The sequence below is a fragment of the Convolutriloba macropyga genome, chromosome 1, assembly GCF_964194025.1.
Source record: "Convolutriloba macropyga chromosome 1, txConMacr16.3, whole genome shotgun sequence".
NCBI lineage: Eukaryota > Metazoa > Xenacoelomorpha > Acoela > Convolutidae > Convolutriloba > Convolutriloba macropyga.
Window position 1 is genome coordinate 60,310,343 of NC_134468.1, and position 17,074 is coordinate 60,327,416.

Below are 17,074 nucleotides of genomic sequence, written 5' to 3' on the forward strand. Positions count from 1 at the left end.
TACTATATTTTTTTGCAAAAAGGTCCTATAGCTAGTCTTTATAGTAGTTCAACTATAGGTCGTATTCTAATGCCAGTAACTTATATAGATAATAAAAAAATCTTGAGATGATACCTTTTTTTTACCCACTGTATTCAATCGAAAAAAACGATAATTCAGGGAATGTTTGATATATTTATGGTTAACAGTCCGTCTACAGGTAAGGTATCAAATAAAATGCCTGGTAAAGCCAATAAATAAAAAAATTATCTTTTTAATATTGTGCAAGAAACACAAACAAAAAACAGCTATTTTTGTTGCTTTGTATTTAGGACGTTCTTTCTGTAACAATCTTGGATTTTGAAACATTATTTTAAATAATAATTAAAAGATTAGCAAAACTCTTAAGCACTTATCAATAACAAACAATTCGAGTTTTCTGTGAGAACCGAAACCGAGCACACTGTACCTCAATCAGTGTAATTATAGCCAGCTTTTCTAATGTATGTTCTCCAGAATGTTTTCCTAAGGTCCCCTAGTCCGTGAGTGCAATGGCGGAGGGGGTTAAAAGCACAATAGGCTTGGTATGAGAAACAGTTTAGATTATTCCATTTATGCTTTGTTGGGAGGATTCGGTCACTCACCAGTGGCAGCATCGTCCTCTTCCTCCTCGTCCTCCTCATCCTCCTCCTCATCCACTTGGATCTTGAACTTGCCCTTCTGCATCAACTGTTTCCTCCTCTCTGATAACACACAAAATAAAAAAAACATCCTAGGTTCTAATCAATGAGAATTTTTCTCCGAAAAGTTAACATCATCTGTAGAGAAAGCTTCTCTTCGTTTAAATAACTTTTAAAGTACTTTCACATTCCCCGACTGAAAATTGTACCTGAAATAATGCGATGAACTCGCGATAAGAGCCGTGACAAGAAAACGCCAATATGTATGAAACTCGATTTAAAAAATAAGCTCTTTACAATGAACAATTCAAAATCTTTCAAGATTTATCTTTAAAACTTGACGGAACTTCAGCGAGATTATGATCACGCCAAGGTATCTTAAGATTTGTTGACATCTCTAAAACTGGGAACTTGCAGGTCTTGAACTGGTCACTTGCAAGATTAGATTGCATCAAAAAAGCGGGCAGAATCTTTGAACCCGCAGAATTTTTGCTGGTAGAATCTTTGAACTAAGCATAACATTGCAAGAACTGCTAGAAACATTCATGATCATTTCAAAATTAGCATCTTTATTAAAGATTAAAGTTTTGCAGCAGCATTAAAACACTTGGTTAGGGTAAAGAGACAATTAGTTAGCCAAAAAAGAGTTGTAACCTACCTCTGATAGCACGTTTTTCTTCTTCTGATATCTGTTCTTCAGCTAGCACTACTTCTTCTGAAATCACAAATAAAACTCTCTCCATCACTTTTCTATGTTTGGAAGTTTCTATGTATGGTTTCTTTCCTATGTATGGAAACATTTCCCCGAAAATTTTTTAAACGTAAATAATGAAAAAGCTCATTTAAGACCCGATAATCCTCTTTGATTGCACTTGATTATAAATTGGCGTGCAAGTATGTTTCAAACAATTGGCAACAGTCGTGCAGAACTACTAAAACACTTTCTTTACGGCCTTAAAGAGATTTTATTGCTTTTATGTTTTCGATGGAGTTCGTGGATTTACATAAGAGTTCGTAGATCAAAACTCGCATTTCTTCGAAATTTTTAAAGGCTACTGTAGATGAAAGGGATAACAATATGTTTTGCAATTTGTTACGGTTTTTGTACTGATTTTACTGCTTATATCTGTCCTAATTTTTGATGGACAAATTTGCAATATTCCAAAATTTCAAATTTATCATCATTTAAATGCAATAAAATCAATCGCGTTTCAAAAAAATTCCATTTCTCCAATTCAGCCAATTTGCAGCCGACTTTCACTTTCTATTGCTGTTCATGCGCCAAAACAAGTAGTCGTATTTGCATTTTTTGTATTTTTGAAAAACTCATTCCATTGTTTGGTTTTAGACAGGTATCATTCAGTAGCTTTCTTTTTTATATTCCAATGACTGGCAATGCTAGTGGTTAAAGGGTTTGAAAATTTTTAGGCTCTGGGCATTACTAGTTAAGTTTCTTGTGATTCCTGTGTTTTCTCAACCTACTTTTCATCAATATTCCCTTTCAACCATGGAGGAGATTTCTAGATACTGTTTCCAAAAATACAACTTCAATTTTAAAATTACAGCTTAAACAGTCTTCAAAAAAAGAGTAGAAAACAAGAGTTCAAGCAAATATTTCCAAAAGCTCCCAATAATTCAACTCTCAAATATTGAATTATCCAAAAATGGATTGGAAATGAAAAAGAACACAGAAATTTCGTACACTTGTTAATTAAACACATTTGACTATTGCTTTGTGCCTTTCATTATTAATGCAAAATATCAAAGGCCTTGTTTCAATCCATTAACAACTCGATACGTCAAAAGGCACTAGCCTGAAATGCACATATAATCGATCTACTCTAATGCTGAGCGGATTCAAATCTTGCAAGATTCACACAAGAACCTTTCATTTGCTTGAAAATTTTCTAGCAAAATTTTAATTTTTCAGTATTCGGGTAGAGGACGCAAGTAGAACCGAACGGGCGCAGAGCATAAAAAAGTAAAATGAGAGTGAAAGCCGAATATTTGAATATTTCCCATGCTCTGATCGGGGTTGTTTAAATATTTCCCGTGATGTGAAACTCATAACTTTTTTTTTGAAAAAAAATACCAAATAGCGCACGGAAAGTCTATACGTGGTCGCAACCTGCCCACTTCCCCGTGAGACGGAGGAGAGGGATAGCGGCCACGGAGAGGCCTTGTGGAGCACAACCCGAAAGCACACCATAGATAATCAACTGACGACATCTAATTAATTTGCCATTTCTTACATTTGTAGTACTTTAACCAATGAGAGTATTTAGCCAATCAAATTTCAGCCTTTGGCTCAGATTCCCATTTTTTATTCGTCTCTGCGCCCGTTCTTCTCTAATTCCTAGCTCCTACTCCTCGGATACATGAATTCGAATTCAAATAAGCGTTATCTGTGTATGCATGGGTATGCATAGGTATATGTGTGTATGTAGGTTGTGTACCTGCTTTGATGAGCCAGTTCATGTACCCCTCCAGTTCCTTCTCCAGCTGTTTTTGTCTCTTGTTCTTCAGGAACTCCCGCCTGTTCTCCACCTTCTCCCTCTCCTTCGCAAATTCCCTACAATCATCATACACTCTCTCACACACACAAACATACGCACTATTATTATATTTATTCAATACTGTAGTATGTTTTCACACTTACTTTGAAAAAAGCACCGTTTTTTATTCAGTTGGTCACACGTACACGAGCTGTACTATATAGGTGGCACTGTAACATGTATTTATATACACAATAAAAATAGGCTAGGATTATTGGACCTACGGTGCAAATTTTAGTGCTATCCTTTGGGTTAGGATCCATTAGATGACTTGAAGTGAATCTAAATCGCCTCAAATATGGGCAAACCAAGATGGTAAAAACCATATTTTGGTTTAAATTTTATTATTATTATTATTATATCATTTTGGCGATTTTTAGTACACTATAGATTATACTTCAATCCAAAAAAAACAGTATTAAAAAAATGGTATAATGACAACGGATGGCCTAAGATATCAGTCAAGTAACACTGAAATCGAAAAAGGCAGATTAATGATCCCACCAAGTTTTAAAACAAATAAATTGAACGCAAAAGTTTTGTCAATTTGATACCTAAGTTGAAGTTTTTTGATCTACAAGGATCAGATAAGTTGATGGTTTCATATGGTCTATAATTGATTTCTTAAAATGATCCCACTAAAAACCCAAAAAAGTAATAAATGATGCATGAATCATTGCCAGGAAATCATATATGGTCATAGCATGATTAACGTTTTTTCTTCCAATTTTAGCTTAAGTTTTAATTAGTAAAACATCACCATGTGATGTGTCAAATAACCAAAACGTCAATGCGCCAGAAGTGCAATATATAATGCTAATTTGAGTGCTAATTAATCAGAAGAAGAAATTCGTGTACAACCATTAACAATCAAGTCTATTACAATAGCAGTTTCAAGAGCTTTCGAGTATGAGTTTGAATTTGGGACATTGGCTCTAAACTGTACACTGTTACCGGGGTACGAAGCCAAATTAAACTCCGTGTAAAGTTTTTACTGGACTTTATTGATTGCGATTACCTGTCGTTGAGTGCTACTGGATAGCCGCGTTTGCAGATGTTATTGGTCATTGTTAGGAAGGAAGGTAAGTTTTGTCAGGGAGAGAAAGAAAAAATAAGTAATAATGAAAAAAATCAAATTGAATTAAGCTAAAACTACAAGAAGGGCTGAGCATCAATCAGCTATGTCTGTTTACTCAAGACAGCTGCGGCGCGAGGGGATCGAACTCCCACTGTGTTTTTTGCTTTTCGTATACTGATGTGCTTCGCCAATATGCAAATGTTTTGACTGGAGAATTACCTTTACAGAACAATTTTCGTTGATTTGTCGTTGCTAATGAAATCGTCGCAAATTAATTGAATCAAAAAGCGAGTTGAAGGAACTGAAATGAATTGAATTGAGTTGGATTCAATTGAGCTGAGTTAAATTGAGTCGAATTGAAAAGCATTGGACTGAATTGAAGGTTGGATTGTATTTGTTATAAGTAATTGAGAAGCCAAATTAAACTCCGTGTAAAGTTTTTACTGGACTTTATTGAATTTTACTGGACTTTTACTGGACTTTATTTTACTGGAAATGAATTGAATTGAGTTGGATTCAATTGAGCTGAGTTAAATTGTGTCGAATTGAAAAGCATTGGACTGAATTGAAGGTTGGATTGTATTTGTTATAAGTAATTGAGAAACTCATAAATCAGGTGCTCTCTGATTTTAAATCAGTAAAAGGATCAGAAGCGCTATTGTCAGGTAGTTTAGCCAATCAGAAGTCCAAGGTGCTTTTGCAATTGTTCTTTGAGCATTGCCTTGATTTTATTAGACGCAGAAGTGATTCAATTTTGTTCTTTTGTGCGCGCTTGATGTAGCCTTTTGCCAGTGGTATCTGAAGTTTTCTTATAGTAGGTAAGTAGATTCTTCATGAAATTTTTGCACGTTATACAATCGAAGCTTCCTTAAACAAATTCTCAGTGCTCTGTTTTGCGCTTTTTGGATGTTACAGATAACCATTTGCGATTGATTATGCCAGCAAGCGTTTGCATATAGAAATAAAGGTCGAATCCCGGACTTGTACCGCAGAAGGGAAGTAAGCTTTCCTGCTCAACACTGAGGTTGCTTAGACGCCAGAGCAGGAAGATTCGCTTGTTTGCTCATTCCAATTTTAATTCCAAAAGAAGTGTGGCGACATGATTATTCCTAAGAACTTGATAGTTTTCGCTTCTTCAATTAGTTTTCCGATGATATTTAAGCTAAGGCTTGTTCGTCTTTTCGAAGGGTTTCTGTATAGCATGTACTTTGTTCTGGCGGACTTTTGTTGATTTTGAGCCTATCACACCACTTTATGAGTTTGTTAAGTGAAGCTTGGCAATTATTTTATATTAACTGAGTGACTTTGTCTTGTAAAATAAAGCAAAGTCGACTGCAAACTAAGAGAAATTTCGGCTGGAGTTTCTGGAATGTTAGAGACATAAGTTAAGAACAAATTACGCGCCACAACGCTACCCTGCGAACGCCAGCTGTTGTTGAGAATTTCCCAATTCTCTTATTCTTGTTTTTTACGCAAACGTTTCTCTGTGAGAGGAATGAATTCACCCACTTGAAGATTTTCTTCTATATACTGATTTTGTTAAGTTTGTCATTCATTCCTAATCACCAGACTGCATCAAAATCTTTTTCTATACCGAGGCTAAAGGTGAGCCCCTCCTTTTCTGACCACTGGTATGCTTCACTTATATGCTGAGTTAAAACAAGGAGGTTATCCGTTGTGCATCTGTTTGCTCTGTATGCACTTTTTGTGGTCCAAAGTCTTTGTTTGCTTCACAGTGGACTAGGATGACATTTTTAACAACAATTTAACAGACCTTTGCAATGTAATCGGTGAGGCTAATTGGTCTGTAATTTTCTGCTTTCTTCCTGTCTTTTTGAGGTTTTGGAAGCATTGTTACTTGTGAATCTTTTCAAAGACATTTTACGTAAGAATTGTTAATTGAACAGAAAATAATTAAGCATATGAAAGCCTTAATGTTTTTGGAAGCGAATTCAGCAGTTGATAGCTTATTGGGTCCGGCACGGGACATGATTTAATTGAACGCTTCAAAATTTTATTGAACTCTTCAACGTTTAAGAAACTGTCTTCAATTAATTTTTTTGGATCGGTTTCTAATAGAAGTTTTGTGTTATGTTCTGTCTCGAGACAATACTCCTTCAGATCTTCATTTTCGTATTGGTGTTCTTTCATTGTCTAACTAAGTAAGCTTTGAAACATTTCACAATTTTCATGGTCACTTACAGCAACTTTGTCTATTAACGTTATTTTTATATGTGATCCGCTTGACTGTTGTCTATTGCTGGTGATGGTTTTAATTGATCTCCAGAACCCCTTATTTCCTGATCGTTCGGCTGTTTCAAAAAGATTTGTTTTCTCTTTCATTCGAACATTTGAATGCCCTTCTAATTTCTCTTTGCATGAAATTGATTTCCCTTCTCAACCGATAGAAATCGTCATCCTTTGCAATTTTCAGCTGCCTCCTAATCTTTTTCATTTGCTTCTTGATTAGATTGATCATCTGGACTAAAATGATGATTCGACTTATTTAAGTAGAATTGTTTGGTTGATTTGTGGATTAGCTCGATGATGTAAGAATTTATTTCGTTCAGATTGTCTTTGTTTGGATATTATGATGAGTAGAAGCAGAAATTTTTGTAATTGACATTTGCACGTTTTTTGAAATTCTTTAAAATGAATTTTGCTTTTAAATCAAATTCTGTTTGAAGTTTCAGCTTCAATGAGGTAAGTATCGCCGCCAAAATCTTCTGTTACTTGAAAATATGTAAAAACTGTAAGGCTTCAGAAATGTAATTCAAGCATGCTATGGCTCTTATGTTGTTTAGAAAGAGAGGTTAGATAACAGTTGCTCAGTAGCTTGAGGTTTCCGTCATCAAATATTTCGAGTGGTCTTTTGCTGTTTTCGGCGTTGTATATACAGTTGAGCTCTTGATGAGGAGATTTGAAATCGCCACAGATGAACAAGTTCTGGAGGTTGCTGTCAATTATTTCGTTAAAATTTAGGTCTTGATTGGGTGAATTGTATACACTGATTATCCATAAGTTGCCAATGATTTTTGTTTCCAAGTCGATTAACTCTTATGCCTGTCCGTTATTGTTTTTTCCAAATAAAATTGGTTGGACCTCTGAAAACTTAAGTTTTTTTCAAACACGAAACGTTTTTGCCATTTCTGGACTTTATTTAGACAAACAATGCCAATGTTATTATTTTCGCCAGAAACAATAAAAATTCACGAATTTTGTTTTTTAAAACCACGACAGTTCCATTCTAAGTTTTTAAGATCGTCCATGGTGAAGATTCTGTTGGCTCCTAGACTGAATCATGTTAGCTGTGTCAACAGTTTGCAACAGGTTTTTTTCCCGATATTATCCGGAATCTCTTGTCCATCTATTCTTTCGTTAAAAACTCGGGAAGCACTGTTGCTAACGAGGCTGATTACATCGCTATAGGATATTGTAATGAAACTGGTTCTTATTTTACTAGAACAGTAATTTTTGTAGTGGTTAATGAGTGATTTGAGTATCTTTCCTTGAAATGGCAATTGAGTATTTCGTTTCTTATTTCTGTTTTTTTGCTTCGGTCACGGCGTTTTGATATGCGGGACAGTCTCTGTTTACTGTTCCGTGTGAGCCACCACAGGTTGCACATTCTGCCTGCTCTATTGATTAATTGCAACTTCTTACGGTGTGTTTGCCTGCACATCGTAAGCATCTCGATTCGTCTTAACAATCGCCTGTAGAATGACAAAAATGTGAGGTGGTTCTTTACTTAGTTGACAGCGGTGGAGCACCCATCCTATTTTAACGCCAAGATTGACTGCGGTTGTTACGTGGTTTGAGCAATCAGTTATCACGCAAATCAGTTTCGTTGGTTTTCTGGTGGCCCTGCTTGTTATCCGAGGCACCTTGATAACGTTCATTGCATTCTTGTTGAGAAGTTTTTCCTTCGTTTTCTTGCATGATATGGTGATCATTTACAACTAAAATATTGGGTTTAATTTTGGCTTTCGGCAGAGTGTTTCTTGCTTTAATGGAAGTGTTCGGAAAGACAAGTTGTAGATTTGAGGCGTTCATTAGAAATTCTCTTGAATTTTGGTATTCGAGTTGGATAAAGAAGTCCTTGTTGTTTGGAAGTTCCCTAATGCAAAAAATTGTGAGTTGAGCGAAACTATTTTGCATCGAATGGTCAAAATGAAACTGTGTTGGTCTTGCAATAATCGTTATTATAACTGGTCTGATTGTTTCAGAATTGGTTTCTGTATAAATTTGGGTTGACTTGCGTATGTTTCTGACTTGAACGATGTCTTGTTTATATTGTGGTTTTTCGTCTGCAATTATTTTTGCTTCACAGAGAAGTGCACTCAACTGGTTCTTTTCAGCCAGCGCCTTTTTGGGAATTCGAAGCAAATCGCGTCACAAGGGTTTAAAATTGAGCTTAAGACTTTGAAGATAAGTAATAAAACTGGAAGAAAAGTAATAGAAAAAGTCGGGATTTAAAAAAAGGCGGGATTTAAAACAATAAGCAAATTTAATTGAAAAATCTTTTTTTATAAAAGTCTCACTCCCAAAGGACGTTACTTCACAAAGTGGAGTACTTGCTTGTTGCTTTCCAGTCAATTTTTGAGTTACTGACACGAAAGTGACAATAACGGCGTAATAATTATCATAGGCAGTAATAAGCAGAATTAGGCTATTAGGCTAATAAAGCATCTCTATGTGATGTGTCACAAGACCAAAACGTCAATGTGTCAGAAGTGCAATATATAATGCTAATTTGAGTGCTAAAAAAGATTATCGCTATGTGTATGACTAGATTTTTGATTTTCTCTGTAGCAAGATTTTACCTAAGGGGATCTTTTAAGGAATGTTTAGAAATATTTGAATATAATAACAGATTTGTGATCTAAAATTTGATCTAAAGTTCCCTAATGCAAATAATTTTGAATTGAGCAAAACTTTTTTTTCATCGAATGGGCAAAATGAAACTGTGTTGGTCTTGCATTAATCGCTATTATAACTGGTCTGATTCTTTCAGAATTGGTTTCTGTATAAATTTGGGTTGACTTGCGTTTGTTTCTGACTTGAACGAAGTCTTGTTTATATTGTGGTTTTTCGTCTGCAATGTTTCTTGCTTCACAGAGAAGTGCACTCAACTGGTTCATTTCAGCCAGCGCCTTTTTGGGAAATCGAAGCAAATCGCGTCACAAAGGTTTAAAATTGAGCTTAAGACTTTTGAAGATAAGAAATAAAACTGTAAGAAAAGTAATAGAAAAAGTCGGGATTTAAAAGAAAGGCGGGATTTAAAACAATAAGCAATTTTAAGTGAAAAATCTTTTTTTTTAAAAAATCTCACTCCCAAAGGACGTTCCTACACAAAGTGGAGTACTTTCTTGTTGCTTTCCTGTCAAATTTTGAGTTACTGACACGAAAGTGACAATAACGGCGTAATAATTATCATAGGCAGTAATAGGCAGAATTGGGCTATTAGGCTAATAAAGCATCTCTATTTGATGTGTCACAAGACCAAAAAGTCAATATGTCAGAAGTGCAATGTATATTGCTAATTTTAGTGCCAAAAAGATTATCGCTATGTATTTGACTAAGTTTTTGATTTTCTCTGTAGCAAAATTTTACCTAAAAGGATCTTTTAAGGAATATTTAGAAATTTTTGAATATAATAACAGATTTTTGATCTAAATCGGCATGCAACCTAAATCATTATCTAAGCGGTAATTTGATGCACCAGCCATTCTTATATATAATATACATGACGTTGCATGACCTCCAAAGAACTATTAAAATTTATTACAAAAATTAAGATAATGCATTTTTTGATCTGAACAATTTTGTATGGTTCCTGTATGATTCCAAGGAATTTTTACGAGATCAATGCATTACAACCTCGAAACACACATTTCTTATATGGCCATGTACGATAGCCAACAATCATATATGAACATTATGGCGTTCTATGGGAACAAGGAAAGTTGTATAATAGGCGAATCGGACAATTTTCTTGCAAAAATTATCAAAAAATTTACAATGTTGCATAATTGTTAAAACCAAGGACGTTGAAGGGCGCGCCAAATTGAAAATAACCAAAACATTTGTTTAAATTTAACATTATTGTCGAAAAACTAAATCTTCTATAAAAGCGATGACAATTGAATCTTCTAGAAAAATGGAGACTTCCGTTCCTTTTGTTTTTTATTAGCCACATGACGGCAGGTTCACCATTTTTTTCGATGATTACAAGTTCTTAAGGATGAACATTCAACTAATTGTTTTTTGGCACGCAAAACTTTGCTATAGCAGATGGAGTATTTTTATAGATGTTATATTCTCAAAATATGGCCCAAACTTCGAGGCTCTGTTATCAATTTGGATTTGTACATGATTCAGTTTCGCAATTGACATCTGAGAATCGGAAGCACTTTTGACACTGTAGACACTACATGAATTCGTAAAATTCGGTTCGTAAAATTAAAAAACATAGCTGGCAGATTGCCAGAAAATAGCCGCAATAGATTCGTAGATCAGCAGTCTAAAAAAACAGTAAAAAAGACAAACCAAAAAAGTTTGTCTTTTCTTTGAAGGCTGATCTGTTATATTATGAACAAAAATCTGTATAAGTTATTGCTGCCTCTATTAGCTGATCTCAAATAACCTTCATTTAGAGTGACACACACCCATTTGATCTTATCTCTTTGAATTAAAGTAAATAAAATTCAATTTCAAAGTGAGGAAGTCATTTTTGAGAGTGAGGTAGGTCAAGTGTGACCAAAAATTTAATCACGCGCATGAACAAAAAAACTCGCTCCACTAAGAGCGAACGAAAAGTGGCTGTGACGTCATATGGTCGGAACAAAAATCATGACGACGAAATAAAAAAGAATAGCAGGACAAGTCCTGAGGTACAATTCAAAGAATTTTCATTGACTAAACAGAAAACTAGACCAAGAACGGACTATGAATGGATTGGGAGAACCATTTAGAAAGAAAATCCGATTCAAAAAATCGAAAAAACTGTAAAAATCAAAGTGAAATTGCCGCATGTGAACAAAAAACGACTAGCGAGAAAGCGAATTTTTGTTCAAACACCGTTTTCTCACTCTACTTTAAATTCAGAGCAAAAAAATTTCACGCCGCAAAACCACTCGCTTTTTCGCTCCACTTCCTGTTTCGGCGTGACCAAAATCACTACTCCAATTTGACTTCATAAATCATGAAAATGTGTGAACAGATCTTAAAAAAAAGACAGAGCCCCAATACAATTCAAATTCTTTGAATTGTAAAAAAAACCAAGAGAAGGCCAATAATAGCCCCAGCTATCGCTGTGCGGCTATTAATAATGTCACCGAATTCAGAATTAATTTGAAATATTTTTTCGAAAGTGTTTCTTATATTGATAACTCCACAAAACTGCTCAACTGGGCAACTAAAAAGGAGTTGAAAAAAATCAACAAAAAAAGTAGTTGTACGTGGCTCAAATAGTTCTATAAATTTTAACAGAAAACGCATGCATAAGCAGAAGTACCACGATTGTTTCCACATTGAATTTTCAATTATTTTTCAGTATAAAGCGAGTCAGTATATAGTTTATTGTGTCCTCACAAAAATTAAGAAAGTGTTTACTTAAAAGAGTGCAATCCAGCTTTCACATCATGAAAAACATGTGGAACAATTTAGTTCCTCTCAGAAAACTTTTTGTTAAGTGCTACCCGTAGTTTCAAGCCCATTATGTGAATTGAGAAACATCATATTAGCATTCAATTTCTGAATCATTTATGAAAATGCGAGAAATAAATTTAACATCCTTAAACACATTCTTAACAGACTCTGTTGCTAACTAACCCTGAGAGTACACCGAGTACGAGATTGAGCATGAAGAAAGACCCGAGGATGATGAGGGGCACGAAATAGAGCCACGTGTATGTCGCCCCAATGGCGTCACTCGTCCAGTACATGACGTCCGTCCAACCCTCCATAGTAATGCACTGGAACACAGTTAACATGCCGTATCCGATGTTGTCGAAGTTGGTGATGCCGTAGTTGGGTCCGATCCAGTATTTCTTGCACACGTAGTTCTGTGGACATTGGTAGCCCTGGTCGTCTGTCCCGCAGATGTGGGGACTGTCCGGGTCTAAGATTTCCTCTGGAATGAGAGAAACTTAATCAAAATCCGTTTTTTAATCAAGAGAGAATGATTTTGAGACAGAGTTGATCTTAGCTGTGCTCACAAGTTAACCGACTGCATCAACTCGTTACTTAATTGCCAACAGCAATTACATCAAACGCTTATGGCTTAGATCGAACCAACTATCCCCTAAAACCCTGGCACCGTATGCCAGCTGGTTGTTGTTATAACACTGAACATGATGCTGAGCTTGTGCATCTTCGCCTAATATAATTATGCTTCTGTGCTATATATTTTTAGTGGGTTATATTTGCAGAAACAAGTTGGTGTGTGATGCTTAAGTGAGTTTCTTTAGATTGAAGGCTAGTGATTGAAGTACTTTAGATTGAAGGCTAGTTAATATGTCTAAAAGTTTGGGTGTGGTAAGTCTCTGTCTGAGTTTGTGGTTTGTATCTGCGTGGTTTTTAGGTTGCAGATGATATTATAGTAATTGAGTGGACTGACGTGTCTGGTTGTGGAAGCAGGTGAGGTGGAAGCTCTCATTGAACAGCTCCAGTCCGATTATGGCGAAGATGATGATGGCGAAAGCTAACAGTAAGGCTATCTGCAGCAGCGGCGCCATCGCCTGGATTATAGACTTCAACACCACCTGCAGACCTACACACACAACTCACATGTCACTCTCACATATACACAATATCCATCTGCTCTGTTCACGACATAAGAACATACAGACAAGTTTAAGGAATGACATATGTTAAGTGACCGCAGTACAAGAACACAGCGCAAGGTCAGTTCACAGTTATAGGGTGCTTATAAATGGCTAATTGGGTATAGGATTTGCGTACGGCTTGATTTGATTTCATTTGTGAGTGTCCAGTTAGTTCAGCTTACACAAGACAGATTTAGTGGACAGAAAACCAACTTTATCTTTTAGTTATATAACCGAGTCGGGTTCGGATGCTAATCTTGCAAGATTAACAACAAAATTTCTGTATTTTTTGTATTATTAACAGCAGAATAGAAGTCTTAGAGGCCAAAAAAGGCATAAACCGAAACAAAGCCTGAAGTATACCAAAAACCCAAATAATAGCATATGAAGCGAAATGTATTTTCCTTCTGTAGTGAATACAATGGCGTAAGAACGTTAAGAAGGGTTTAATTCATTCACATTTGCATAGATATAAATTTCATATTCTTAAATTCGTTCAGAGTAATGTTAGGCAATGAAAGTTTCAAAGAAAGGGTAAGTTAGGTGGAGGTAGATTATAAGGAAACGGGAGCTGTTTACTCACTCGGTATTCCGGAGACAAGTTTGAGGGGTCGTAGCACCCTGGCGGCCCTGAGGGCTTGTGTGAAGTTCATCGAGGGTCCCACCGCCGTTATGAAGCTACAACACCACAACCACACCCTCTCAGTGTCATTATTCAACCAATCAAAACATTTTATCAGTCAACCAACCACATTCATGAATCAGTCAGTCACTTCACAATGCACGCTAGACAGTTTTTTACCCGCGAAAATACCGCTCACAGCTGGATGGGTTTATCTCAATGGCACCAGGGATCTATTCTGTTTTGCCCCTCCCCAACCCCCCCCCCCCCCCCAGTTTACTGCGCATAAATCTTTTATGAACCCCAGGCGCACGTGCTATTTTCTTACACAGTAACGTGCTATATAACAACATATAACTTGTAACTGGGGTTCATAAAAAGCACTGGGGGGGGGGGGGGGGGGGGGGGACAGAATAGATCCGGCACCAGTCATTTGAAACTTGATTTTGACAGATCGGATAAATTTTGTCTTAATTTCAGAAATAAATTTCAATTTAGTTTCCTCATTCAGTCACCAAGAATTCTGACCGAGTGAGTACACATTTAGAAGCAATTTTTTGACAGTTCTTTTATGTTAGGGTTCATATCATTCGAGTTCATGTTCAAATTTCGCAGACCTGTTCACTTTAGGTCATCACCAGCAGTCGTTTATTCTAATCCCCAAATATCTTTCAGTGTTGAGTTTGAGATCTTACTTTCGAACCCTGAGACCAACTTAAGTGGCCTCAACACTCGCAGAGATCTAATCCATGGCTGGTCCAGTGCTTCGTAGTTGATTGTCGACAGAAGACTACAATGCATACTACCCTTTTATAAATTTTACCCTCTAATCGCAACACAACTATGATGAACAAATTTGAGCGTTGGTGAAATTTTTTAAGTCCCCCAAGTTACATTTGTTGAATTGAGACTCAAAATCAGTGAAAAAATTGTTGTTACCATTGGGTATTTGTCAACAGGCCTATTGTTGAAACACGAACGCGCAATTATTAAATATCTAAATATTTACAGTGTCAGATTCTAGAATGCCATGTATGCAGTGTTATTTTGAAACTGCTGATTTGAAAACTGCTGAAAATTTAAAATTAGCAAAGTCCGTGTTTCAAACAAGGTTACGTGACTCTGCTAAAGTTACCGCAAATTTCTGAATTATATCTAGAATTGCTGCATGATTCTCAACGAATGCCAGATTTTCTCAGTGACTTCATCAGGGACACGTAATCAATGCATCATTTTGAGAGCTAAGATCTTAATTACGTGCTTTTGATAATTGGCTATTCAGTTTCTAAAATCGAACTCTGCTTTGGGTCTTAAACCAAATAAGGCGGCTCGGTAATGTGCTCGGTAATGTGCAATGTTCTGACCCCGCCGATCCACAATTTTGTCATAAACGTCTACCAAATGAGGAACAGATAGAAAAACCCAAAAATTATTTTTTGGGAATCCCAAAAAACCCAAAAAAGTCCAAGTATTTTCCAAAAAATTGTGTATGAACGATAAGATAGCCTCCAAAGCAAATCACTCATTGGAGTAAAAATTGAAGCATTAAATTGCTGTGATATGCCAATATTAAGAAAGCGAGTCAAGAAGAACAGCAAAATCAAACAACAACAACAACAAACATTAATTACATCAAAAACTTTGTCCGTTTAAAAAAAAACAAAATTTAAAAACAAAGTCCACAAACCGTCAGATAAACCTAACACTAAAAAAATAGCTTATAACTCACCAGAAAAGATTTGGACCAGTCCATAAAAAAGTTTTGTAGCAATTGGACAAAAAAGAACAAAAACAGTAAAGTTAAAAAATTCGCTTATTTTTTTTAAAACTAATTAACTTTAAAGTAATGAAAACCATTAGAAATCAGGTAAAATATCCCAAAGGTTTACGATTACCAATGCTTCTATAGAAGGTCATTAGGACCTGTCCTTATTAATTTTTTTAAGCGACTAAAAAGAACAACAAAAAACAACAAACTAAAATTCAATTGAAACTTTCCAGAAAACGCTGTCATAACCGTCAAGTCATGTTTTGGCCCACAAAAATATTCGAATGTGCCTTCTTCAAACATCGATAATGTAGATAATGTAGTATACGGCCATTTATTAGTGAGACTAGGTAAAAAGCAGACAAAAGGAGAAAAGGGCAAAAGTATGTAAAAAATTTGATTCTTTTCAAAGCAAAATTATATCCAAAGTCATGAAAGACGTTAATTATAAAATGAAAAACCTAAATATTGTCGTTCATTCATCCAAAAGAAGCGTTTGAGTCCTGCAATTGTCCAGAATATGTCTTGCGTCTACGATAAGAACTTCGAATATGACAAATTAATTTACTTTCTTTGCGAAAAATCGGTGTCGAAGTCAGTAAGGTCATAACGCATTCTTTAAAAGAATAGATTTTGGGAGACCAATCACCTTTGACACTTTCCATTGACAACCATAACGTCATATTTGACCTGTAATTAACGACATTAGGTAACAAAAAGTAAAAAAAAAAAGAACAAACTTGAGAAGTTAAAATTTTTTTTTCAGTTTTGGAAAACGATTGTTTTCAAAGTCATGAAAGCCATCAGCTATCTCTTAATATCAGAATATCGGCTCATCTATTCTTCCATGAAAAGCCAATGAAACCCATCACTACACAGGAAATTTCATACGACCGAAACGACACAGTAAAAATGACAGTTAAAGACATAATTAAAAAATTCAATTAATTTCGTCAACAAATAAGTGTCGAGGCCGTTAAAACGATAATTTATATCTTTCAGGATGTTAATATGTTCGACCGCATTTTACTTTGAAGGCTAATAATATGATATGAGAACTGCCAATAATGTCATAATGTGACTAGAAAAGGTGAAAAACTGGCAAATATCAAAAAAAAAACAAAAAGAAATCTGAAATCTAGTAGTATCAAGGCCAGAAAACAATAACTTCAGGCCTAAAACCGCAACCGAGACTAAAATTTAAATTATTAGAATGAAGAAGCATTCTTTCTTTGCTCACACTAAGCTACAAGTTTGCCAAATTAAGAAAGAAATAGAGGAAAAGTTCATTAGGCCATTGATTATTTAAATATCATTTGTTCTTAAAAGTCGAAACGATCATACACTTTCAAGTAAAAAAACTAAATACATTAGCTTGGAGCTGCTTAGGAAGCCAATTGGACCTATCACTCCTGAGCTCTGATTTGATATGTTCTGTTCTTTATTATTAAAAAAATTCTTTTTTTAAAAAAAAGACAGACTGATTACAATCCGAATTCTTATTGGATTGTAACAGTCCAAGATTGACCCGAAGCTAGCCCGGCTATTTTTTATTGTCCGTTAG

At 35.5% G+C, this 17,074-nt stretch overlaps 1 protein-coding gene across 18 annotated transcripts in view; it reads right to left on the reverse strand.

Annotated features, from left to right (window-relative positions):
• LOC142341107 (voltage-dependent calcium channel type A subunit alpha-1-like) overlaps nucleotides 1-17,074 on the reverse strand; it is a 294,273-nt gene that overhangs the window by 158,939 nt on the left and 118,260 nt on the right. For all 18 annotated transcript variants that reach the window (XM_075391999.1, XM_075392008.1, XM_075391990.1 and 15 more), the window contains 6 exons: nucleotides 13,704-13,798; nucleotides 12,913-13,065; nucleotides 12,126-12,426; nucleotides 3,116-3,231; nucleotides 1,318-1,374; nucleotides 624-722 (listed from right to left, as the gene is read on the reverse strand). In XM_075391999.1, the coding sequence (XP_075248114.1) occupies nucleotides 624-722; nucleotides 1,318-1,374; nucleotides 3,116-3,231; nucleotides 12,126-12,426; nucleotides 12,913-13,065; nucleotides 13,704-13,798 (821 nt within the window). The remainder of the gene's footprint in view (nucleotides 1-623; nucleotides 723-1,317; nucleotides 1,375-3,115; nucleotides 3,232-12,125; nucleotides 12,427-12,912; nucleotides 13,066-13,703; nucleotides 13,799-17,074) is intronic.